Source organism: Mastacembelus armatus, chromosome 20 (genome assembly GCF_900324485.2).
Source record: "Mastacembelus armatus chromosome 20, fMasArm1.2, whole genome shotgun sequence".
Classification (NCBI taxonomy): domain Eukaryota; kingdom Metazoa; phylum Chordata; class Actinopteri; order Synbranchiformes; family Mastacembelidae; genus Mastacembelus; species Mastacembelus armatus.
The window spans coordinates 11,508,134-11,535,244 of NC_046652.1; the positions used below are offsets into that span (position 1 = coordinate 11,508,134).

At 42.4% G+C, this 27,111-nt stretch overlaps 1 protein-coding gene across 2 annotated transcripts in view; it reads left to right on the forward strand.

Annotated features, from left to right (window-relative positions):
* Positions 1-268: 268 nt before the first annotated feature.
* Positions 269-27,111, forward strand: part of gli3 (GLI family zinc finger 3) — an 86,478-nt gene continuing 59,635 nt past the window's right edge. Inside the window, exons 1-2 of one of the 2 annotated variants that reach the window (XM_026292505.1) lie at positions 269-670; positions 16,504-16,677. In XM_026292505.1, coding sequence (XP_026148290.1) covers positions 16,545-16,677 — 133 coding nt within the window. In that variant the 5' untranslated portion in view covers positions 269-670; positions 16,504-16,544. Of the gene's footprint in view, positions 671-16,503; positions 16,678-27,111 lie in introns of those variants that run through there. The other variant, XM_026292506.2, reaches the window with a different exon arrangement.

Below are 27,111 nucleotides of genomic sequence, written 5' to 3' on the forward strand. Positions count from 1 at the left end.
TGAGTAACAGGAAGGTGGGCAAATTAGTTTAGGTGTTGGTTCTTGTTTCATTACATATAATGTCAGCACTACTCACGATGAAAGTTTTCAAAATGCTAAGTTAAGAAAGAAAGAAGAAAGAAAAAGAAAGAAAGAAAGAAAAAGAAAGAAAGAAAAGGAGAAAAAGAAAGAAAAGGAGAAAAAGAAAGGGGGTACACAGATGAAAAAGGAGGGTGGCAGTGAGTAAAGGAGGGAGCAATCCGAAGGGAGGAGTCAAGAGAGGGAAGAAGCAGCTGGAGTCCCACACTTCGCCCTCTCTCTTCTCTTCGAAAAGCGCACTAAATGTAATAACTCTTCGTGCGCTTCTCTGACGCTTATGTTGTTTTTACGCACATCTGTGGTCTGCTATCGGCAGATATTATCGGCAGACTGATGGTGTTAGTCCGGCGGCGGCTGAACGCAGCAAACTGTGCGAAGGAGGGGAAAGACAGACAAGAGGAAAAACTCTGGCAGCGCCGTATTGGAGTTGGACTTGCAGCGTAAAAAAAAAAAAAAAAACAAAAAACTCCCTACCAACTCCAGAGGCACATCTGCAACTTAGGAAGAGAAGAAGAAGAAGAAAGAAGACCCATCATTTCTTTTCGAGAAGATTAAAAAGTCAAGAATAACAGGAGAAATCACCCAGAAAGAAGTAAGTACTTTATTGGAACTTGGAACATGCGGAAAAGACTTTAAAAAACAAACCAAAAACAAACCAAAACAAGACATTGCTGCGCTTTTTGTGCGTGTGTCGAGTTTTAAAATATGGACTTTGTGGAGCAGCAGTGGTTTCACATTTCAAAACGATGGAATTTCATACAAGCAGACACACAGATGTAGACATGAAGTGGATTAGCTGCAGGAAGTCTCTTATAAAACACGAGCTTTTTTAAACAAAGATGAAAGCTGCGGTCTGGGATCCTGAAATAGCCCGAAAGTGCAGCACGGGCTCTGTTACATTTGCATCTGCGAGTGTTTTATTCTACAGTTTGTTAGAAACCCCCTGATGGCACGTTTAACAAGTATCCCCTATATGCGTCTTAAAACTAGTTTGTAGTTGCGTAAAGTTTGGAATGAATGGAAAATATTTTGCTCTTTGGTTCCTCTCATGTCTCATTAGAGTCAGAAAAAAAACGTGTGTATTTTTTAAGGTTTTGAACTAGAACTTTTTAGACGTGAAACTTCAGTGGACCGCTGCCTCGTAAACGTGGGCGTGTGGGGTGGAGTGAGCGACGCGTATTTATGTGCATGTGTGATCACATTTCATTATCTGTTATTGATTCCGTTTATCCCGATAGAGTCAGTGAGGAGATGCAGAGTCATGCTCAGACACAATTTTATTATTATTATCTTCTTAAAATACAAGCTCACACTTTAACATATAGACATGTTTCATTTTGCATCAATCTGCCACTTTTTTTCATGTTTTATTTTGTAAAATCCAAAGTTATAAATCAGTTTGGGGCCTTTTTGATACACACGTGGTTCTAGTAGGAAATATTCAGACTGCAGAAATTTTTGCACTGAATTTAAATTTTGAACGAGTGAAAGTGACATTGTGTCATGATGTGTTTCCAATACACTTTCATTTTATTTCTGCAGTAACAAGTGTTTCTGTAAACCCAAAATGAAAAGCAAATCATCCAGGAGAAGTAAATCTGTCATGACCGGTTTCAGTGACAATTTAATTCACTCTGGAAATGTTTTAAAATGATCTGATTCAAATAAAAATGAAAATGATTTTACGTCATATGAGTAGATCATAGCATGTTTGAAGACCTGTTCTCAGTAAAGTCAAAGCCCATTAGAGTGGGGTCTACAGCCTGGCAGGGGTCCATGTGGGCAGTTTTATGGGGCCCCAAGCAAAATGAGAAATAGGATAAATCGACCAGAATTTGCTTCATTATGATTCAATAGAATTAGCATAATTTGAAAAATGGATCATACAACTGTAGGTTTGTCCTTTTCATAGGCGGTCATTCATTTAAAAATAAACTCAACACTAAAAAGAAACAAACTCACATGCACTCACGTAGAGTGAAAAAAGAAAAAATGTCTCTTACCAGAAGTCTGTGTGTTTGTTTTGGGGGTCCAGGACATGAAAACGTTTCAGCGCCCCCGAGCCTCCACATGTGCAGATATTTGTTTGAAACTTTCCCTCCTGTCCTCGCCAGCTGTTCCACATTTTATCTGCTTGTCTGCTCTCGGGTTTCATACATACGACGAGGGTCCGAGGTGCTCAGCCATGCGGTGCAGCTCAAATCCTCCCTTTTTTTTGACACTTGACAAATTATTAACGGAGGTCTGGCTGCCTTGAGATGGAGCAGTGACTGAACACACAAAATAAGATGTTTAACAGCACAAGTTCACACAGATAAAAATCTCCTCTTAGCTGTTTTTATGAGGCAGTACTATCATTCATCTTGGCTGTGGACTTGACTTTTAGCAGAGTTTTTTTTTCAGGTCTCGGTTACATTTATCTAATAAAATAAAAATGGGCCAGTCATAAATTGCCATTTAATATTTTTCCTATTTTATTTATTACAACAACAGGACATTTTACAGGCCTTGGAAATGGCAAATAAAACATATGAAAATAATCCACAGACAATTTAGGCCTTTAAAAAAATGTACTAAAATTTAGGCCTAATATGTTATATATTTAAAAGACAGCATGGGAGTCATGCATGTGATTATAAATTAAAGAGGTCTGTACTTTTTTACTTTTCATGTTGTGGCCTGTGATATGTTATTTTAAAATTATACACATAATTAAAAATACAATATATTTTTGGAGTTTGAAATTATGATGCCATCAGATTTTATTTTCAAAGAATATAATGGCGTTATCCACTGGTCTTTTTTATTAATTAAGTGTGATCAATGACAGTCCAATGACAATATGAAATATGCACATTTTAATATTTTGCAGAACAGTGTTGCACATAATGATCATTTAAAAAAATATATACATTGTGATATATAATAGATTATATAAGAAACTAAGAAACTTCATATCATGATTGTCCAGTGCTAAATATATAAGATATGTGTAGATTTAATGAGGCCAGTAATAGCCAAGGTGATAGTGTTGTGCACCTTTACAATGAAAAAGGAGTTTTTCTCATTAAGATGCAGCAACAGTGATGAATGCAGCAGTGTTTGAGATGCTAATCTGCTGGAATGAGATGCACAACTCAGAGCCATTCACTTACTGTAGCCAGAAAAGATGTATCATCGCCGCGCTCTGCCTCCCCAGCTCCATGCGTGAGAAACAGGCGGATAACATTCCCTCTGCAGGAGTCAGTCCGTCAGATATCAGCAGCGTGCTGTTTTTTTTTTCTTCTTTCTATTTAAGCACTCTTTTAAGTAAAGTACACATAGCGACACCGGTGACCTGTTGACCTGGCAGAATAAGGGCTGTCATGTTAATGCATGGAGATGACATTATATTAGCTTGTGAGTTATGGCCCGCTCCTCCTTTTTAAAGGCCTTGCATTCACAACAAAAGACAGGTTCTGTCCTCTGGCCTTTTACACCCTGAGGGAGAATAATTGTTATCAGGTTTGTATGCAAAAGGCTGTAATGAGCTGTTGTTGGGCTGTTAATGCTGCAACCTGAAGCCATCAAAAATGGTCGTAAATGTTTTGTTAAAAGGAGGGACATGTGAAGGAAGTTGATTTTCCTTAAGATAATGGGGACTCTAGTGTGTTTTTAGTGTTAGAGTACTTGTGCTGTTTTTATGCAGGTTGTTATGGTTTTATTTTTCTAAAATTTTCCCTGAAGCTTAAAGGATTTGCACAGATGAGTGAATATTCATAATTGCTGTAATTGTTTGTATTAAACTACACAGTCTCATGATGATCAGTGAAAGTTAGGAATTACTGCCTTTGCAGTACGATTAGCTGTTGCTTCCCTTATAACATATAACTGCTGCAATTGAATAGATGCCCCCCAAAAGAAATCTCTTACTTTGATGATTTGGTACTTTGATATGTTGACATCAAATGAAACAGACACAGTGGGGAAAGAAAGAGGACAAGTCAGACAGAGGTAGTGATCGAGGGGGGAAAAGGCTGTGCATGAGAGCTGGTGGAAATGTGTATGTGTGCACTGGAGTGGTTTGTGAGGCACAGAGGAGTGGTATGAAAAGTTGGGCTGAGATGGCAAACCTGAGGAGCGTCAAAACGTCTGGATGAATTTGCGTGCGAACAGAGACAAGAAGGGGTCTTCGGGTGCGTGAGGGCTTCTCCTTGGCCTCCTAATCCCCAGGCCCAGCCATCCCTTCAGGGCATGCCTCAGATCTGGTTCTCTGGCTCTCTGTGCGGACGACCCAGCTCTGCCAGCATATTTAATATGCTATGTGTTCCTGCTCCCTCGACTCCCCTCCACCTCAACTATCATTGTCCCAGACTGGGACCCCCGCTCTCCGCTTCAAGGAGCCTGCTAAAGGCACCTTTCAAGCCGGGTGATGGCTTTGGATAAGGCAAGCGGTGGGGGGAAAAAGGGTGTGAGATATCGCACTGTAATTTTAGATATGTCTATTACTCGCATTCAGGAATCTTAATACACTTGGGGCTTTTGCAACAAGCACATTGACACAAGAGTCATGCACTCAACAGCACATCGCACTCAAAATGCATGGATGTACATGTATTTTGCTGCTCATTCAAGCTTCTCCTCTTTTTCTCCTTATCTAACTCATACATGAACATTTTAGTTTTAGTTCTTTAATCTCTTTTTTTATTTTTTACTTTTCTTGTGGTCTTGTGGAGACAACTTTTTAGATTTGAAATAAGGAAGGGAGGAAAAAAAGGTGGGATGTTAAGTTGTCTCACTAAAAAGCTGAGAGGATGGTTTGTTTTGGAAACTCCAACTGGACCTGACAATTCGTCTGGTGCTCTTTGGCTTGTCCGGAGCACGGCTCCGAAGATGGCAATAAAAACACACACGCACGCACGCACACACAAAATGAAAACACACTCACACACAGACCCACACACACACGCACGCACACAGGGAAAAGCAGTTAATGCAGTGCAGTGATTTTTAATTTACAATCAGTGAAGCTCTGTTTGACAGCTTAACATAAGCCCTGTTGTAGGTCGGGGCAAATGTTATTGCAAAAATGAAGGTTGGACTGTGAGAATGCAGAGTGTGCCAGTTATTACTTGCGTTTTCTTTTCACACACACTTGATGAGGAGCAGGACAGGTCACGCCTGCATGAGGGTGTCACTCATCCCCTCCTCTGTTTGCTGTAGCAGCTGTTAAAATGTCTTTAAGTGTGTGGTGTGAAGTATGGTAGCAAGAGGTGAAGTGTTTTGGCTTGGGTCCATTTGCATGTGTGCTGTGTGTAATATTGAGCAGATAAAGACTCAGTTTTTCTAAGGCCCGGGCTGTTATTGCAGATGTGGCATTGTGTCAGCTTTGATGGGAGCCGGTTGTGGCATCCGTGAGGGAGTCTGTGCTTTCTCATTTGGGGTAGTGATTGGGGGGCAGATGAACTGGCCGCTGGCTGGGAACAATGTTCTGTCACTTACCCATGAGTGTGAAGCCATGAGTGAGGCTCTGTCTGCTTCATGATACCAATATGCACATTCTTTTTTTTATTTTCATTGAATTTGTTTGAGCAAGAAAAAAACTAACAGTAAATTTTCTAAACAAAAGTTCTGCTCCAGTCATTAGGTTATATATTATGAAGTTATAAGGCTCACAATGTGGATGCCATGTGTTTTCAATCCCATGCTGCTTTTAGTTGTCTTTCAATGGGAGCTAGTCCTAAGTCTTGCTGCATCCTGGAATGGGGGTCCAGGGAGGGGTCTATTGTCCCAGTGTCAAATGGAAAGCCCAAGGTTAATACCTGAAAGAAGCACTGGCCCAGACATTCTCTCTGCTCTCTAAATATTTTTTGATGAGTACCTCTTTCCATGGCCTGCTCCTTCATTTCCATTTGTTGCGGAACTGGGGAGAACGGGGTGAGGGGGGTTCTGTATAAACCCTTCTAGTGAGTTCCTCTCAGCAATAAATGCTAACATACCCCTGGCTCTAATAATGCCACATTTTAAAAAATGGGAACTCTACTATCTGAATTAATTTCTTCCCCAAAATGAAAGGGCCCTCCTTTGACAGTGCAGCATTTGAAGACTAATAGTTTTTTCTCATGCAAAGTACGCTGTTTTAAGAGCCCAGGCCATGGAAAGAGAGGGGGCTGTGTTTTAACAATACTCCACAGGGAGTGAGGAACAGGGTTTGGAGAGGGGAGGTGGGGTTGAAGCGGGGGGTTCCTCTCTCCTTTGCTCCTCAGACAAAGCCCAGTTCCTTTCAGGGTTGTATGGGGGTAGGGTGCGTGGGGAAGAGGAGGGAACATCCAAGAGTTTGAGTTCCTTGAAAAAGAGGGACTCTGGTTGTTTTTAATGACATTTTGTCATCATGTGTCCTTCACCTTCCAGAGAAAATGTAGGGCTGGCTTTGCAGTGACAGGTCTGAAAAGAAGAGGTCCTGAGAACATTTATAGAGAAACAGTAATATTAACGTGTACAAGGGGCCCTAAAATGGCTTTGGCTACTACCTGCCAGACTGGTGTTTTTATTAAGAGGGGTCGACATGCTTTTGAAATATATCTTATTCATGAAGAAAGCCAGGTTAGTCTTCCCAAAGAATTCATTATATTCCCCCAGATACGGGTTTGCGGGTTGCAGCCGTCTCTCGGAGGACATGGAGCGTGGAGTGCGACATTGTAAAGCCTCCCTTAGTGGGCACGGGAGTACGAAAGGTTCCATTTGTCAAAGGTGCTGGAGTCTTTTTCCCTCCTCAACACTTTCCCGGCTCTGTCTCAAACTCATTGTCTGAGCAAAGGCAGGACATTAGTCACTGCAACACCACGGGAGCCTGCAGGGCTAAGGACCAGTGTTCTGGAGCCCAGTCTGGGATATAAGGGAGGAGAGAGGGGAGGAGATGATGGAAAAGGTGAGAGAAGGAAAAGAAAAGAGGAGGAAATGTGGGGTGGATGGAAAGTGAAGAAAAGAGAAGATGAGAGCTCAGAGTATGTGTGTGGGAGAGGGAGAAAGACCATCGGGGGGTTAGAAGTAGTGGAGTCTGTAGCTCTACCTCAGGGCTCAGTATATAAGCCCCTGTCTACCCCCCAAAGCTGCTTTCACAAAGAGATTTACAAGACAGGTCTCCGGTGTGCTTTGCTGCCCTGCATTATGAGTGTGTGTGTGTGTGTGTGTGTGTGTGTGTGTGTATATATATATATATATATATATATATTTATATATATATATATATTTATATATATATATGTGTGTGTGTGTGTGTGTGTATGTGTGTCTTTCTGAAATTGACCTTTTTATTTCAAGGTGTGTGATTTTTTTTTTTTGTGTCATCTATGCAAAAAAAGATGTTCACCCAAATTTACTTATCCAGACAGGTCAGACCCACAACAGCCCCACTGGAGTAGTGTGAATAACCTATTCCCCTTGGTGGCAGTGTGTGTATGTGTCTGCAGGTGTGTGCATTCATGTGTGAATGTATTTCTCAGATTCACACATACAAGGGATCCTGTTAGCTTTTGGAATTATTTATAAAGCCTGGCTTTTGTGTGGCGCTCTAAGTCCCTGTCTCCTTCCATTACTGCCTATGACTTTACCTGGGCTCCCAAATGCTCCATCAACCCCCCCCCAACCACCCCACCCCAGCAGAAGGAACTCAGTCTGATATTATTTCTGAACCCTATACAACTATCATTTTCCAGAAGCATTTTCTCTCTGTCTATATATATTTGTTACACACCTCAGCCTCTAGAACAAAATGTTTTCTAATTTAGAAAGTCACAATCTAAAGATGCAAACAAAACCCTATGCACTTCAGAGAGATACACACAAAGTTCTAAAGATCCATCCCATATGGCCCTGATTACCCTGTAATCCAGGAAAGTTTTTTTTTTTCTTGTGTTTTCTTGCACGGACCGAGTGAGGGTGAAGGTTTTAGTGTTTTGAGATGGTTTATGTTAATGTTGCTTTTATTGAAACAAGCTGGGATGTGATTATAGTTCTACACGGTACATATGAGCAGCGAACTGCTCTAGTTTCCCCATCTCCCTCTGGCATAGAGATCAATGCAAACCAGCTAACGCAGGGTAATAAGCCATTAGTACACACATTGTTGAAGAGATTTACATATATCGACCGGCGAACTTATAAACTAGGTTCCGTATCCTAGAGGTAAGAATTATTGTGTGTGTGCGTGTGTGAGTGATTGGCTGAACGAGTCCTGGGTTAGAGAGTGTCTGTGTGTGAGCCATCAGCAGGTGATCCGTTCACTCTGACTGCCAGTCCTGTGTGATAGGTGCCAGATTGCATAGCTAGGAGCTAGGCTGTCTCTGGTTGTCAGGAGAGCAAGGTGGAGGAGGGGAGATGTTAGGATGATTATAGTACACTGTTCCTCTGATCCGATTCATCACTAACTGTCTCTCCTGCAAAGGGTGAACTTATTATCCCTGTCTCAACTTCCACCGTGGAGCCAGCTGCTCTCCATGCTTCCCAATTAACCCCAGGCATCCGTCAAACTCTCCAATTAAGCCCTCCTCCTCCTCCTCCTCCTCCTCCTTCTCCTCTTCACAAATTTATTTGCCTGCGTTATCCATCCCAGCTCTGGCTGGGATGCACAAGCACGCGGAGGCGAGTGAGTGAGCCGGCAAGCAATGAACATGTTTGTTTAGGAGCTGTCCTAAGCAATGGCGTTACAGCTCCCAGATTTATTTGAGGCGGGGTGCAAACAGCTGAAACGAGTAACTACACCCAGATGTTTGGCTTCCTCATGATAAAGTTGGCGGGCCTGAGGGGGCTGCCTTTTTAATGACAGACTTGTTCCTCGCTCTTTATGCCGGGGATTTTCAGGGGGCCATTTTGTGACTGTGTGCTTTGGAGTTTATGGGAAGTTTTTTGTTGAACAGTCGGCAGTGCTGTGAGGTTTATGACATTTCATTCCAGTGCTGTGTGGTATGATATTGTCTCGGTATTTGAGTTGCGTGAGTCTTTTTTGCTGGGCTAGGAGTTCCTTCCTTTTTTGATGCATTGGTTTCTGATGAGCAACAGTGTGTGTGTGGGTGTGTGTGTATTTGTGTGTAGGAGTGTTGCTGTAGCTGAGGTACAGGTATGGCAGCGCTGCTGAGTCCTCTGAGACTGCTTGTGTGTATGTGTGTGTTTGGAACCTAGTTGAGTTGGCGCAGAGGAATGGGGGGGCTCTTTGGCTGATATGAAAGTGAAGGGAGAGAGTTGTCTCCCTACGCTGCCTTTGGGAGAGCCGTCAGGGAGCTGGAAGTCTCCGGGACTCACACTCCGCTTCAGCTGTCTTTGATCTCATACCTCCACTGTGGCATACTCCACATTACTGTAAAGAACACATACTCACCTGCCGCCAATCCTGCAACACAGACCCACAGCTCACAGGGAAAAGAGTCTCAACCGTATGCTCCACTTACAGAACTGCCAAGGGCCAGTGAACCCATGTATTTTGTAGTGTTTCCTTATGAAAGCTGTATTTACACAAGTAAGAGACAAGACACTTTTCACTATTTAAAACAACATTAGTGAGAAGGCAAAATGTAAACATTGGACGACTACTCCCTGCTCACTGACTGATTAATAAGTCAGGTGTTTCTGAGCTGGATAATACAGTCAGACTTATGTACATTGTATGAGTGTACTCCCTCCCCCTTCTACTCCTGTCAATCACTGACATGTTGAATTAAGTTTAAAGTGTTGATAGAGTGCCCTTGTTTTAAGGTATTTTCAGTGCATATGATGATAGACAAGGAAAAAGCAAAGATACTGCTGAAGTTCTGTGTCTTTTTGCCTCGGTGGAATGTGTGACCCAGTGTTGCCATTTTGGCTCTATTCCCATGCACACAGGAAGTCTAGCATTAAAGCAATGCCTTTTCTTCATTTTCTTTTCCCTCTCTCTGCATTCCTTTGACTGACTGTGGCACATTTCAGGACAGCTTCATTCAGCATTCCTTTACATCCCAATTTGTGTGCCCTCCCCTCTTATTTTTTTCAAGTCTCCCTCTGTTTAGGTCCAGCTTTATCATGCAAGAGCCAAACACCAAGACAACTTCATCTCATCCAATTTTCACCCCTTTAATTTGGTTTAGATGGCATGGCCGCAAGGACCAGGACAGGAATTAATATGAGCCAATAAAGCTCACCACTGGGGAATCAAGGCTAGTCTTTAAGTAAACATTATGACTTCTTGAGGGGGGATTCAGGGGCACCACTTGATGAATTGTGGCGGAGCTTGGGAAGGGCTAATTTCTCACTTAGGCGTCCTGATGGGGCAAGCTAATACGCCTAGCTTTGGCTGGCTGATTGTCTGCTGGCTTTATTATTGTGCATTATCGCGCTGCCCCCTGGCTGTTGTTAGCGTTCGGCCCCGGAGACGCCAGGGCTCGTCATTAATCACATAGCAGCACTGACTCATTCCACTCTAACACTTATCCCAATGACACAGAGGAATGAAGGAAAAGAAAGTGAGATAGAAAGGAGAAGGGAAAGAACGAGGAGAGGGAGTATGCACAAAAGTTAGGAGGAAAACTGCACTGAAGAGAAAGGAAACTTCAAGCCCAAGAGGGCAGGCTAGTCCCACAATGACTCTGTAATCTGCAGCTGTACAGCCTCAGTAGTTCAGGTGCCTTAAATAATGTGGCTCTTTGTTATACATTTCTCTCTTAAGGCACTGAGGATACGAGGAGTCTATTCTGTAGTCCCTTGGGCTGAGTGTCTAAGTGTGAAGACCTTCTGTCAAAGCCAAACCTGCTGCCACTACACTTACACAGGACCATCTATCTGCTTGATCCTTCTCTGAGCACATGTGTGAGGAGGAGACAGAGTGTGTGAGGTTTTCATCAGTACAGGAATTTCTCTTCCTCCACTCATACCCTCCCAGGGGTCCCCTGTCTTATTTATGTTCTGCACACAGTGATCGCACTTGCATATTGAAAGACGCATCAAGAACCTGCTGCATCTACTGCTATACACACTGTCACACTGCAAGGCTCGAAAGAGTCCCTTTTTCTCCCTGTGCCATGTTCTCACACACACACACACACACACACACACACACACACACACACACACGCCCATTACCTAGGAACTGCACTCTTAGACAACGTAGCACACAGTGTAACATGTACTCTTTCACTGTGAAAACACGACGAAGGAGGTTGTTGTTGCGCTCTGTGGTATCGAGGACGCCTTCTAAAGCTGAAGACTGCCTCCACAAACACAAGACTGTTTTTGGTAGAAACGAGAGGCGCGCTGACAGGATACAGACCCCGCTCTCCTGTGCTTTACAGCATGTACCGTGTAAAGGGGCCACTTGAGTGGAAACCTGTGGAGTAGGTGTTGAGTATGTGGTGGGTGCTGCAACAGTCTGTGACTTTTCTAATAAACTGAATTTTAAGTGGATGCATATATGCTGTATGGGCCAAATGTATAATAAAGTAGGGAAAACTAATTGTAATCATGCTAATCTTAATCTTGGCAAGATCAAGGCAAAGAGTTTTAGCATATGGAAGGTTTTCTTCTCTTTTCAACAACTCTCTGAATTAATAGGTTGCATTGTTTGCTTTAGCTTACTAAAAGCTAAACAAGCATATTTTCCTTCTCCTCAAGAATCAGGAAATCTGTCTGATTAAACAAAAGCTATGCTTTTTAGCATGGGAAGAAATGGAATAAAGTGGAGAGCAAGGGAAACCAGTACTGCATAACTGGGCCACCACAGCAACAAAGCTGCCTGCATCGCCCATTGTCTCAGTCTTCAACGCCCCACTTGCCCTAACACAAGTGGTGCACAAACAAATGCAAAGTGAAACTATATAAATAAATAAACTAATAATCAGGGGCTGTGGGGAAAAGGCGTAAGATTTCCATTGTGGTGCATGCTTTATTTGGCCCTTATCTACTGGGTAACGAACGCAAAAGAGGCATCGTGTAAGCATTACGATTACATCGTGTGGGTTTGTTACCCAGGAATGTAAGATGCACTCAGCTCATTCTGCTGTGCAACACACAATGTCCCTCACCAGCTCTCCAAAGCATCTTAAGTAGAAAGGTCTGAGGGACCAAGACGCATGCGAAGATAATCGTATTAGCTCTGCTGAAAGCTTCTGATAGGCTGTGTTGTCCCACTGTTTGTCCTTGACAAAAAAAATATTACCACTTCTCATTCGGAGGCTTTGAATTTTCGATTTTTTTGCAGTGCACTTGCGATAACACCAGATTGTTTGCAGTTGGAATACTATTTTGATGATGTATCTCTAAAGTAAAGATAAGCTAATCTGTGAAATGTTAACTTTTTAAATATTCTTGAGATAATGTACGAAAACCTACTTTTTCTCAATAAATGTATTCAACTGCTGTAAAAAGTGGGACTCACATCGTGGCAGGATAATGCAGAAACATGTAAATGACTAACAATGTAAATAGCTCAACCATGTCAAAATGCATACAAAAGGATGAGAAGGCCTAGCACTAAATCAGTTTGTATGTGCATATCTGGGATGTGATGTGTGTGTGATGTGTGTGTGTGTGTGTGTGTGTGTGTGTGTGGCAGGGTGTGACTAATTCCTACTAAATGGCCCTTACTTGAGGGGCTGGTCCCCATCAGCTGTAGGCCAGACTTAGTGCCATCTGGGCACAATGTTAAGTTTCACTGGTGAATAGGAGCCACAGCCACCAAATCCCCAGTCACCCCCTCCTTCTCCCCCTTCCAGGGCCAAGGGCAGTTCTAAGTGCAGTGTTGAACACAGCATGGAAACCTAAGTATGTGTTTCCTTAGAGAGCCATTGAGTTTGGGAACACCTCCTCCGTAGGGATTTTGAACCCATGACAGGTCCTCTAACCACCAACAGGCACATCCACTGTCTCCTTAAGGGGCCTCATCCTCTAGCTGACCTTATCCAATACAAACACATCCAGCGCGTTCTGTTTTATTGCTAGATTCAGCTAATCTTGCTCAAGGGCTTAGACTCCTCCTCCCTCTTCGCCCCTCAGTGTTTTAGTTATTCCAGCTGTGCAGGAGCCCTTAATGTTGTTGGCATAGCTGAAAAATGTGCAGAAATACACATTGTACACACAGAAAAACATGTGCAGGCATGCAGGAGCACAGCGAGGTGCACACACATGCATGCCTGCATACATGAACCACACACACACACACACACGCACGCACGCACGCACGCACGCACACGCACACACGCACACAGTCTCACGCTCCTCCCTTTCTCCATTCATTTTCTCGCCCTCTTATCCCACTTTTGCTCACAATCTCCCTCAATCGTCTCCATCTCCCATCTCTCCCCTCCCCTCTAACTCTCTGCGCTGCAGTGTGTTTGTGCAGTGTTGATAAGCCTAAGATAGCAGATCTCGGTGGTCGCTGATGTAATGATGATGAATGCTGTGCCGTTGCCAGTCTCCCCCCTCAGGGGGCCCTCGACACTGAACAGTCGCCCTAATGAAATGAACACAAATACAGTACCCTGTCTGTGAGGGGAGTTCCAAATCTAAGAAGACACTTAGAGTTTATATAGAAATATCCCCCAGTTTCTGGGTGTTTGTGAGTGAGACGGCTTGCAGTGCATTTACAAATGTGTTTCCAATCACAGAATGTAGAATTGGAGCCACACCTGAAGCAATATCATACAATTAACCTTGTCAAGATGTTGCCTTTGCCTTTAAGTAATAAAGGACAATGATGATTTAGCAAGTTAGCAAGTGTTTAAGCTTGCATGAAAAAAATTTAAACATTTTTTTTCTATCAAAGCCTAAAGTTTATTTTAGTGTTTCACTTTGATGTGTACAATTTGCAGATGACTTTCAACTCAGTGCCTTTGTCACCAAGGCGTATAATTTATGTTAAATTGATTTGCTTAATGTGCTTATAAAATAAGAATGTTTTTTTTTTTTTTTTTTTTTTTTTCTGTGGGAACAGTCTGAATTGTGGTATTTTAAACCTGTTTAATCGCCTCCATTTCTGTGTGGAAGGATTACAGTTGAAAGATAGACTCTTTTTTTCACATCTTGGGTGTGGGGCAGATGTTTCATGGCAAGAACATTAATGTGAAATTGACATTTATTTTGGGCAACTACAGCCACCAATGCCTAATTAGAATCCATCCTTTTGTGCCGGGCCCTCGTGACACACTTCTGATGCAAGGTCAGCAAAATAGCCCCCATAATGTTCTGTCTAATGTAAATGCTTTGAAAATGGATATGTAAATATAAAAGGTAAAATATTAAATCTCTCTTCTGCATGTGGCTTGTAAGTAGATTGTATGTTCCTCTTTAGTGAAGGTTCAAAGTGCTAAGTGAAAATGACATAATCCTGTAATGAGCTACAATCTGTCATTAGATTAACATCTTATGCAAAAGGCAAACGTTTCACATCAGGAAGCGTTTTCTTTTCCATGTGATAATGTCTTGATGTAAACACTGATGGCAGTATCTCTGTGTCAGTCTGTTGGAGAATCTAAACTGGGCAAACATGAGCAACACAAAAAGCGAACGCAAAGACAGGAACATCTGCAGGGTGTGGGTGCCCAGGTCAGAGGGATTATGGGTGAAAAGGTCCTGCTTTTAATTGCTGCTTTGGAACTGTGGCCTGCGTTGTGGAGCACAAAAGGCCGGTCAGACACGCTTCAGTGGCTTGGACTTGTGAATATTTGTCCAACCAGAGGAATGCCCTGCTTTCTCTTCACCTCCCCTACAAACCTCGGTCCTGATCCTCATATTCCCCTGCAGTTTCAGTTCTTTTTGCTCTGGTCTGGTTCACCTGCGACTGACGGGAACACACATACAGTAAATATGTGCACATTTCGCACACGATATGTTACTGGTTTCAATAACAGCTGTAGAGTAGAGTTATGTTTCATTGCACTGCTTTTGCTCAAGTTCAGTAATTAAAATTATGTTACGCCGGACTCAAAGAAAGAATAAAAAGTTTTCTCTGATTACCCCAGTTCCTGGAAATAAAAGTAAAAGAGTGATACCTACAATGAGTTATCCATAAGTGACAAACATGCTATGCACATATTCCAGTGATGAACTTGCTCATACAACAACCCCAGGGAATGAAAGCTTCCACTCTATCACAAACTTATAACAGTGATTTCAGATGATATCTGTGCAAGTAGGACAAAAATGTCTTTTGGTTGTGCATGACGGCTACACATGTATTCATGTGGGAGTGATTAGAGGACGAGTTCTTGTTTAATTCTGTTTTGATTGGTAGGGGAGTAATTGCATTGTGTTTTTTTTTTTTTTTTCTTCCCCTTTTCCTTTTTTTTTGTAAGCCAGCAATTGCTTACAGATGTTGTTGTTAGGTCTGAATGGATGACAGACTCTGATTTTTCAGGGGGTTGAGAAAAAAACAAACAAAGCGCACAGTGTTTGTCTGAAGTTTACCCCTCACCACTTCCCCCCGCCTTTCCTCCTTGGAGAGTTGGTAAAACCAGACCCCACCCCCCCCACCCCCCACTCCCCTTACTCGTAGTTTTAGCAGCACTCCTCTGTTTGCATTATAGCTGACTTCAGTGCTGGACCTATGTATCCATGCATGTTTATAGGGTAGAGGACGATTAAATAGTACAGCTAGGTAATTAGCTGGTCTTTATTGGAATTAAAATGTCAGTCAGACTAAATATTTCTAAATATTTCCCGTGATCGTGAATTATGGCATCTAAGTAAAGGCTTTGTATTGGACCAAATGAAGCTGCCCTATACTTTGTGTAAATGAGTAGTTGTGGTGTATCAGTGTGTTGTCTCTATAATCAGAGACCTCCATGACCTAGATAGAGCTGCGTTTGTAGACAGCCTCTGAGGTGCTGAACTGAGCAGCATGTCTGCTAGACTGTTGGCTGAACCACTTCTAAACCCACAGACAGTATTAACTTTAACCACCTTTATTCTTTGAAAGAAAAATTGCCCGGCACCATGTTATTCCCAAAAGGGCCTTCAAACAACCCTTGTTTTTTCAGGACTGTGAATGTTTCTCTCTCTGTGGTATCCCCATAAGGTTTCTCCGTTCTTTCTGGAAAGACTGCGAGAGCAGGATTATCAGTATATCCACAAGCTGCCTTTACTTCTATTCTGAGATATAAAAACTAGTCAGGATGTCCTGCCTCTCTATGTTTATAGAGTTGTTTGTTTTTGACAAAAAGTCAGAAGTTTATGATGACATAGTTGAAAATAAGCTAAGCTAAATTTTGGTTTTGGATGTTTAACCACAGTTAGTGGAGAAGGAGATCAGCCTTCAGACAAGCAGACCAGAGGCCAACATGGGTGAGGTTAAAAAATCAGGGTTCATTGATTTTAATAACTTTACTTTTACTAGTGGAGAGAAAAAAATAATCCAGCTGTCTTTATTTATCCTGTGACCTGTGCTTTGTGTTTTGTATTTACCCTATTGACTTTGTTTTTCTCCATCAGCTATCCTGTCTTCATGAGGTGTTGAGGAATGAGCATATGCCATGGAAACCCAGTCCCAGGCCAGTTCAGCAGCTGAGAAGAAGAAGAGGGTGGAGAGCATTGTGGCGACCAAGGGCTCATCAGCACGGAATGATATCAGCGAAAAGGCGGTGGCCTCCAGCACCACTTCAAATGGTACGCTGCACACTCAACTGCTGTGGTTAATATAAATATAATTTGTTCTTTTGAACCACACCCAGTTGTCTGTGGGATTGGTCCGTCAGTTAGCTTACCAGCTGAGTAATGAAAACATGAAGCTCAAAACCATGAGTGAACACGATTCTGCCTGAGAGCGCACTATTAAAATCTAATCTTGCAACAACTTTATGTTTTTGGGGAAAAAAAATTGTTTTAATTTGGATATTGCTTTGGCCTGCTGCATTCAAATCATTAAGTGATCCCTAATGCTCTTTGGCCTCCCGTTCCACCCGTTTCCTCAATGTCTGATGTAAATTACAGATGCCTGGTTGCAACAAACTTCAGAATTTGGTAATTCAGTAAATGTGACACAAAGCTTCCATTGAAGCTCCATTTGAAATGAGTACTTGGAATGTTTTTGTAACCGTGCTTTCATTACTTTAGTATGAAATTGTTGAACATTTAGATTTGAAGATTTAGACGCACATGGATTCTTGGTTGCGACTGTTTACTTTATCCTTGTTCTCATGGTTTGCAGTGAGTCACACGCATCATTTACTGGTAGCAAATCTTTGGCCTGTTTACAAATCACTGTTTTCAACACATGCTGTAAAAGCGGTGTGGAGCTTCATTAGGCCTGTCGTCATTCAGCCTTTCATTTTAATTTCAGATGCTTTTTCAGTGGAGGCCTTGGAGCATCAAGCTTAAGTCATAACAAAATCAGAGTTGAGATCACCATGGCTTAAACTGCAGCTGTGCTCATTAGTAGTGAGAGGATTTGGAAGATTTTGGGTATGGAGGGTTGGCTCCAGTAGCTGGGGCTTGTGGCGTGACAGAGTTTTAGGTCACCCTGCTTGAATCTGCTGATGTCAAACGTGATCATTGCAAGTGTGAATAGGAGACGAACAGTCCAAGAAAGGGTAAATAAGTTGCTGTGACTTGCTCCCCATATGTGCGTTATTATAGGAAGAGGGTAAGGTAATGCATCTTGAAGCATCTTGGGAACACTCTTACTCTTACTCATTCCCAGATGGCTAGCGCTGTTTTATTAATTAAAGGGGCAGCAGGAAAAAAAAATGTTTGTTGTGGAAAAGGCATGGATGTAATTTGGCTCAGTGACTGGAATTTTTTTGTAATGTACTGGTAATTACAGTTCTGAACAGCATAATTTTTGTCTTAAAATCCTTGCTATAAAGCCTTGTGCACTGACTCAGCCACGTCATAGGATGCACAGCTTTAAGCAGTAATGCACTCCTAAAGCACAGCGGTTTTAAAATTCACTTGACGAGGGGGATGGATGATACTTATCTGCTGAGAAGCCTCCTTCTAGATCCCAGTCTCTGTTTTGGAATCGTAAGATAGCTTACACATTCTTTGTGTGGTTATAATTGCAGCACATTTCCAAGTCGCCCCCAGAATTCATAACCTCTTATCAGGTGTAACCTTACACTCACCTCAACTTTAACCCCCATAGCCCCTGCCCCACCGCTTCCATCCAAACAAAAGGTAATTGTGAGCAGCTGTGGGACTGCAGTGACTGGTCCTTTTAGGTAGGCCTGGCAAAATATTTCCCCCATCAAACAAAGTTGTGGGCCCGATCTCAGCTCAGCGGTGCATCCAGCCAGTGTGCTGTGCTTAAAAAGTCCAAATGAAAAAGAAGTAGGAGGGTCAGGCTGAGTTTACATTTTGGATGTTTAGTTTGGTCTTTTTGAGCTAAACACCAAGAGATACACCAATGGTATCAGCTTGCAAACAGATATCGATATGATCAGATCTTCTTGTTGATCACTGGCAACTTGATTCTGCTCCAGTTGGCGCTTTTGTGTGGAAATCTTCTCTTTGTGTGAACTACATGGATAATTCTCAACTTAAGGCTTTATTTCTCCCTTACTTGGTCAATACGTCTTGTCCCAACTTTTTAAGTTTTGCTCATGTTGAGTAGGTCCAGAGTAAGAGCGTTCCCACATGACTGGCTAAATGCTGGCTTCATCCTGTGTGCCATTCATCTCTGTGCCCCCTCCTCTTGCACTGACAGCTCAAAAGGGCCGACTGTGCCACAACAATGCTGTGATTGGTGCTCTTTAGGTGGTGTTCGGTGGGGGTGCTCTCCCCTCCCACCCTCATCATTCGGCAGGCAGGTGGACCACAAAGTCCCCTGATTCTTTTGTTGAGTCCTGAATTTTTTTTTTTTTTTTTAAACAGATGTTCCATGCTCCTTGGCTGAATAAATCCTGTCGTCATGGGATAATTTGCTAATAAAAAAAAAAAAAAAAACAGAAGATAAAGGGTTGGTTATTTGAGAAAAAGAAAGGGGTTTGTAGTGGGTTGGATTTTTATGGTATGGGTGCTGCTTGATTTGTAGAAGGATAAGGAATTGGTATAAGTAAAATGCTGAGAAAGTGGGGGAGAAGAAGAACTGGAGATAGTTAAGTATATTGTCATGGGATGCTGTTTTAACAAAACAGAACCTTGTAAATCCGTTATGAAGTGGGTGAGCTGGGACCTTGATCATGCTTGTGCAAGTGCAAGAAGAAGGGTCTTAGAGGCAAACAAGTTAAGCCTTAAAGGGCAACAAATGTTAGGCTTTCATTTAGGTTACCAGAGAAATCCCTAAGCAAATGGAGTGTGGCTAAAGTGTTTAAAGAGGAAAAAGAACCCTTGACTGCTGTGGAAAAAAAAAATCTCCTGATGGAAAGAGGAAGAATGATACATAGAGAGAGGTGAGATAGAAGAAGAGTGAGAGGCCACCTTCTTTTTAGGCAGCCATTTAAATGATCAACAGTAAATAGAGGGGAATGTCATCTGACAGAAATAAAGTTCCCGTTAACAGCAGGGATGGAAAGTAATTTACAGATACGCTGTCCCCACCATCTTTGTGCCTCCCAGATAAGGTTTCATTTCAGAAACGGATAGGAGACATTTTCACTTACGGGTCCCCATTCTGGGACACCTGTGATAACAGCTTGTGGACCCCTAATTGAAAATGGGTTTCAAAATGGATTTTCACTTTTCTTCCTCCCTCCTCTCTGCCTTCCTCCCCCCCCTCATGACTAACCTCCCTCCACCCCTATCAACACCCAGCTCCATCCCTTTTTTCCTTGGCGTTCCCTTGTCGTTGGAAGAGGGAGGCAATATTGGAAAGACAGGGAGGGAGGAAGGGAGGGAGGCATAAGGGAAATGGAGCATTGGGAGCGGACCATCCCTCAGCCCGTGTCACAGCTATGACAGCTGTGTGATCCGTCTTATTAATGAAATCATTGATCACTTGATGGGACTCATAATCAACTGTTTCTCCACTGTGTCCTGCCCAATCTCCTCCTCCTCCCTCCTCATGTTGCCACCTCTGCTTTCCACTGTTTAAATCCTGTTTTATCCCCCTAACAGATGAACCATTTTGGTAAACTGCTTTTTGTGGAACTGACAAAAAAGATGAATAAATACATAAAATGAACAAGAACAGACAACTGCTATAGCATTAGGAGATTTGATGGGGATTCAAAAATTTGAAGAAATATATTTGCTAATTTTCTTCAGCCCTGTTGATTACATTCATAACCCTGGGCTGTTTTGAAAGGCAACTTTAAATGTTGCAACCAAAAGGATAAAATGAGTAAAATATGACACAAAAAAAAAAGGTAAATACAGTATGTAAATTTTCCCTCACCTATTTTTGGCAGTAGTAATAGTAGTACCAGTTGTTTGGGAAAAAAACTTTAGTTGGAATGACACTTTAAATTAAGTTTTTGCATTGTTTAGAAGAATTACAGATTCAAACACACCTAAAGTAGCACTAACAAGGTCAAGTGCCCCATGGCTGGGATGGTGTCTTTTTGAAAGGTTAAGAAAAGCACTATTTTTTATGGATCACAACTGGTAAAAGGTGATCTCTGCCATCTGTGTTTGTGCTGTGTGTATTTCATGTGGGCCAGAGGAGGAAGCAGGGGCCCCTCTGTGTTACCCTGCTCTGGGCTGTGCCTGTGGGGGCTAATGAGAGAGGACTGATGGAGGGATAAGGGACCTCAGGGGAGCTCTGGCTGGCCCATGGGTCAAACAGCACAATGGAGGAGGCGTTATAGAGCCTGACACACAACCCCACACAGGAAAACTGGCTTTTAGCATCAAAGTACCTCTCTATTGTATATAAATAATACATATAAATACATAAAATCTTATTTTGTGAACAGAATTACATATAGAGAAATTATCATTTTCTTATAAGATGTCTGTTCCATAGAATATCATGATGGTTTTAGTAAATACAGGTATCAAATATAAACTTTGCCTGTAGCACTAGTTCCATACACACACAGTGGTTGTGCTTTCCCTTCACATGGAAAGCTTTAGCCATTTCATGGACTTCTCCACTGAAGGCAATTTCCTGCAGCAGCAGGAGAACACACTTTGGCACAGCCACCTCACAGAGGCCTCAGGCACAGGATTAGCTTAGCCACGCTGCTACTTAGGGCAGAGGGGTGCATTAGCTTCCTGGCCCAGTTCAGCCCATCCTGGCCTCTCATGCCTGGCACTCTTCCGCTTGCTCATCTGCCTGCTGGAGCAGGCATACTGCGATATACTGCTGGAAGATATAAGCCACTGCCTTAAGACTATTGTATACTATAGAGATGCCGCCAGGACTTCACTGTAGTGGAATTGCATGTTTGGTTTTGGTCATTGCTCATCCTACTTGTTGTACCAAGTGTTACAGCTTTAAACTTCAATGAGAACTTCAACTTTAAACTTAAAAAAAAAAAGAAAATTCTCTTTATTATAACTCAGGTATTGCTTCTAAGGGTTATAGTGACATTACTTTACTTACTATAGCGATTGCAGAGATCTGGAAACACACTGCTGTAATGAAGTTGGACCGAACAAGAAATACAAGCAGCCTCATAACTACAGAGAATGTAAATACCACCACAAATATTAATAATAGTCCAGAAAAACTGTGTGGATGCACAACTAACCTGACCTGTGATTTCTCTTTCAAATAACTTTCACAAATTGCAATCTGTAAATGGATAAGGCTGTTTTGTGTAGCACAACAGCTCAAGAAGCAAGCAGAGATTAATAACAAAAAACAAAATCCCAGATCTCAGCAATTAACATGGTGAAAACAATTATGTTTTTATTTATAGAGACGACAGCCAAAACTATTAAAATACATTTATTTGAAAGTAGAATTTTTCTTATATTTTTCTTAATTATTATATTCTGAGACCAAGATGATGTCAATTCCACTGGTCAGTCATAGTCTTTATTTCCTACATGTTGTGATAGTTCATGTTGACCATCACACTGGCCCTTTAGAGGAACATGAGGTCATTTTCTCTGACATGCTAGGACCCAGAAAGGCCTGCAGGTCAGAGGTCACTTGGGTCAGAGACATGTCTCTGAACTGATGACTAGCCTCACAAAGACAACTCAGCCTGCCCTGCATGTGCACAAGGACTGGGATATATACCCACCAGCCTGGCACTGCTGCATCCCATCACTGTGATTCAGATGGACTGCTCTGTCCTGAGAGGCAGCAGCAGGAGCGAATAAGGCCCTCATGCACAAATGCATAAGGTGGGGAAACACTTTTGGTTATTTTACCACTTTGCCCATTTGTTGGTAGGAATCAATGACCTGCCACCTACCAGGAGGAGCAAAGCAGGTGTGCCCTGACCCTGCCAAGAAGATTTTCTTGCGCTATGTTATGTGACTGAAATAAGACATGGATAAATATGCACAGGTCCTACTAGAGAACTGATCTTTCTTATTCTGCATTTGATTTTTGCTTATATATAAATATAGTGTGTTTCAGGAAACAAGGCTTAGAAGATGATTTTTATTATATGCATGTTAAGACATTTTCTGCTTTTTAGTTCCTCATTTGGCACTTAAGAGCAAGGCCATAAAGTATGGCATATGCCTTTGCTTGTGAATAATATGTGGAATTTGGTTCATGTCATGCATCATTTGTTTACATATATATAATGTGTACATCATAATTCACCTGCTGCAGGTGACTTTAACAAACTTATGGTAAATCAAAATGAAATTATTGAAGTTGAAACAATAGTTGTCTTTATAGCTTGATCTATCATGTTCACATAAAACTGGTTTATGCCCAGCAAAACAGCCAAAATCTCTTGATCAGAACTTCTGTTTTGAATTTGAAAATTGTGTTCAAGTGGCCGTTACATTCAGGCCACTGTCAGCTATGTGCTCAAAACTCACAGGATTAAATCAAGACATGCTTTCAGGTTTGAGAGTGCAAAAGGCCATATACCCCCTAATCTCTATCCCCTGACCTCCACACCCCTGGGGCCTTGACTCTCACCATTCTCCCTTCTCCCCCTCCCCTTTCCCACCCAACTCTCTCCCTCACAGTGCGAAAGAGGAGCTAGGATCAAAGGCCATAAACCATGGCAGTGATTTCTGGTGATTGATTAGAAGCAGAGGTTGAGAAGCAGCAGCTCTCTCCCCTCCATTCTACCCACCCTCTGGTGCTGTGCACGCATTCTCCCAGGGCTCTCGTAAATAGCTCAGGCTTTAAGTGTGAAAAGAGTTGCCACGATTGGCAGACAGAGCCCAGAAACACATCCATGCTGGAGCAGCTTGGCCTGCCTCTTTCTCTTGGATGGCAGGGGGGTGTCAGTTGATAAGTCAGTTGCTTGGATCGGGGGTGGGACAATGTAATTCCCTCGCCCTGATCTGCTTGCAGAGCTGGAGGAAAAGAGCAGAGGAAAGGAGAAGGAATTGATTTTGAGAGAGAGGGCATGCAAAGAATTGAACTCAGATGTGTAGCAGAGACAGGGTTTGAAAGAAACGTTCTACTTGCGGGGAAACAAATGTCTGTAGCTTACAGCAGAGCCGCCGTGCAATTTGAACTTGAACCAATCTTTCTAATGTTAATCAATTGCATAGCTGTCTTTCACCAGTCTCCCCCGCCTCCTCCTCCCTGTCCTGAGCATAGCTCAGGCTTTGAAGCAAATGGTCCTGTAAAGGTATTTTAATTGGCAATGGCCATTGAGTAGCATTGAGATTAATCCTTGAACTGAAACTTTGAATGAAAGCATATCCTGCGAGAGACACAAATGCACATGCACCTCTCTCTTTCATACCCTGCGTGATCTCACCTGGAGCTCTAAGTCTAATGATGTTCAGAGTGTGGGCCTTGCAGCGACCGCTCCAGTCCCGGGGAGACATGTCTCATGTCAGACTTTGCGCCAGACAGACTCCAATAAGAAAAGGGGGGGTTGAGATGGAGTGGGATGGGTGTTCTTCTCTGCAGCTGGATTGAGGCCAAAACTAAAAGTGCAATACTCTGAAGGTTTTGTTTTTCCTCTATGGTATTTACAAAATGATTGAGCACATTTTTGAGTGTCATGGAGTATCTCATTACATCCTTAAAAGCTTTTTATCCATCCACATGTTCTAAGATATGCACACACGCATTGCATACTGTAGATTCTCAGTCATGCATGTATGTATCTCTCATTTTGTCTCACTTTCTTTGACCACTATACACACACACACTTGGTGCAGCTGGAGCAAGGGGGCTGTCATTATTAACTGTTTGGCGACCTCATGACTTCATCTTTGGTGCTGTCAGAGGCGGCCCACATTTTGTCCCTGCTCGGCTCAATGGGCTCTTTGTTCTGGCTTGGCTCTGGAGCAGCTCAGCATGGGGCTGCGTGAGCCCGACAGTCCCACTGCGGCTCTGAAAGGAAGGGAGAAGGATGGATGGAGGGAGGTAGTGGATAGAGGGAAGGAGGGAAATGGATGAGGGAAGGCAGGGGTAGATTGAGGAGATTGGGGAAAGACATGGGAACTGGGAGAAGATCTAGAAAAGGGATGAGAGGTGTAAACCATGAGTGATTAGTGAGAGTAAGATACAGGAGGTGGGATGTAAAGAGGTAAAAAGGTGGAATGAAGGATGGAGAGAAGAGTGAATGCTACAGGTGAATCCTAAAGTAGGTTTGAACAGCCAAGTCTCTTATTTACTTTCTCAATTTTAAACACTGCTTTCCTTTCATTCCACTGACGTACTCAAACAAGAATAATAGATTATGAAAACATGTCAGCTGAGCTGCACTGGCCAACCTTGTGTGGAATGTGGGATTAATAGCAAAGCAATGCAGAGATTAGAGAAGGAGCAGGAGTGGAGCGGCAGAGGAGGATTCCACGAGCGTGAGTGACAGGAGAGGTCATACGTGAGCTCATTACCGAGAACAGAGAGCAACAGGAGGGGAAAGACAGAAAGAGTAAAGGAAGAAGAAAGTAAGGAGAATGGATAGATATTGGACAGATGGACAGATATAGACAGATACTGTTGAAGGAGGAGATATGAGGAAAACGGAGAGATGAAAAGATAAAGGAACTTAAAATAAAGTAGTTTAATTTACCTGTGCTGACATGTGTCCCAAGTATGGAATGTTAAACAGCTTTGACTTAGACTTTTTTTTTTAAAAAAAACAACTCTAAAATCATGCTGTATACATGGCTCCATAACTGCTAAATTCATTGAAGATTTACACATTCATAGTGATGGGATGTTTCATACTACAATGTTTGCTGTTTATGTGGGAATCTTTTAAAATGGACTTTTCCTCATGCCTGTCTAAGCATTAGGGGTTTTTCAATCTGCCACTCAAATAGAAGTTTTTATTGAGAAAATTGTTGACCACAGAAATCTTTGACTCTTAAATAACTTGTCCCTGTTTTATACCCTATAAAGTAGACTTAGTAAGTAGGTAGGGACATATACTCACTGATCTAACTTGTGACATGTAATACGTTTGCTCCAGCCACTAATCCGATTTATTGTCCAGACCTGCAACTTTTCACCCTGTGTTGTACTTTCCTTTGTAATACAGAGGAATTTATCTAGTCTTGCGCACTGCCTTTTCTTTCCCCTTCTTGCCTCCAACCTCCAACCCTTTCCCATCAGACAGTGGTTAAGTCTGTTTGGCCAACATGGCAGATCCTCTAATCTGCAGAGCTTTCCTTGCCTGCTGCAGACACTATAATGAAGGGGTCCAGGTCTCACCTATATTTTAAAGGGGAGAGGGGTGAATTACACTCCTTTTATTAAGCAGACACTCCCATTCATGTCACACACTGGGGGCAGGTGGGGGTCAGGGCTGGGATTTTGCAGCAAATGTGGCCAAACTGTCAGCCATAATGATGATAGGATGTTGGAAGGCAAATGATGATTGATCGGTTTATAAAAGATTCTTTGTGAGGTGGATTAGGACTTCTTTAAGTCCTGTTGGAAAAAAAAATGTGGAAAATGAACAAATGTTGTTTTAAATAATTAATGTGTCATGCTGTAAAGGCAAAGAATTGATTCAATTCAATTATTTTAACGTTGGGTGCCTTAATGTGTGTCCCGAACAGCCCCTCATTGTGGGAGCAGAATGAAGGAATCAGTTCAGCTGTGTTATTTTTATGCCATTTGGCTTGTAGTATGGTATTCTGATTGTCATGCTCTCTAGTAAAAAGGCCTTATGTCCAAATGTGACAGGTTAGAAACTGTAAGCATTACAAGCTGCAGCATCAAAGACCCAGGCATGGTGTTCATTTAACCCAGATCCGTCACACTCACATGTAGCCCCTGATTCAACCTGTAACGTAGACCTTCAGCAGAATGCATTAGGCTGAGAATCATGTAGCGTTATGGATGCAAATGAACTCCCAGCACCTCTTTACCTGAGATGTGTTAATGGTTACTGACTTTATTTAAATATATATTGTCAGGGGTTCTGGTGGAAATGAATACACATATACAATAAATAGCATCATTACCAGGAGATGTAACCTGTTCTGTACCAACACACAGAGAGCAAATCCACACTAAACTCTCTTTTTTGCAACCACTGATGTTTTATGCACTTGTTCAGTAGATTCAAAAATGGTGGCTTTGGCATGTGGTCATGGACAGCAGGAGGGAACAGAACCAATGTTTGACCACCTGAGACTTATGAAGAGCTTAAGCCAGTTTCTGAGTGTTTAGCTGTTTTAGTGCGAAATGAGACCTTTACAAAATGACCTGGAAATGTTTATTTTAGAGCGTGTGATTTTCACACACTAACAGCTTTTCAAGCATTTGCTTTGCCCCATCATGGCTTATGAAACAGTTTCATCTCTGTTTACTGAACTGCATAGCAGGTACACATCAGCAGCAGTGAATTAGAGGATCAGATCCGAACATCCACAGGCCTAATCACCACAGTAGAGAGAGGGAGACGGAGAGAGAGAGAGAGTCGACACTGGACTTAGACAGTCACCAGTCATTGATAAAGTGCTTAGCAGCAGGAAAATTAATGAATCCGGCCTGACTGGGAGAGAGGGGTTTTGGGGGAGTGAGAGGAAGAGGAGAAGGATGGTTGTTGTGGGAGTGAGGGGGGGTAATCCTGTTCCAGCTAAATGGCTGATCCCTCT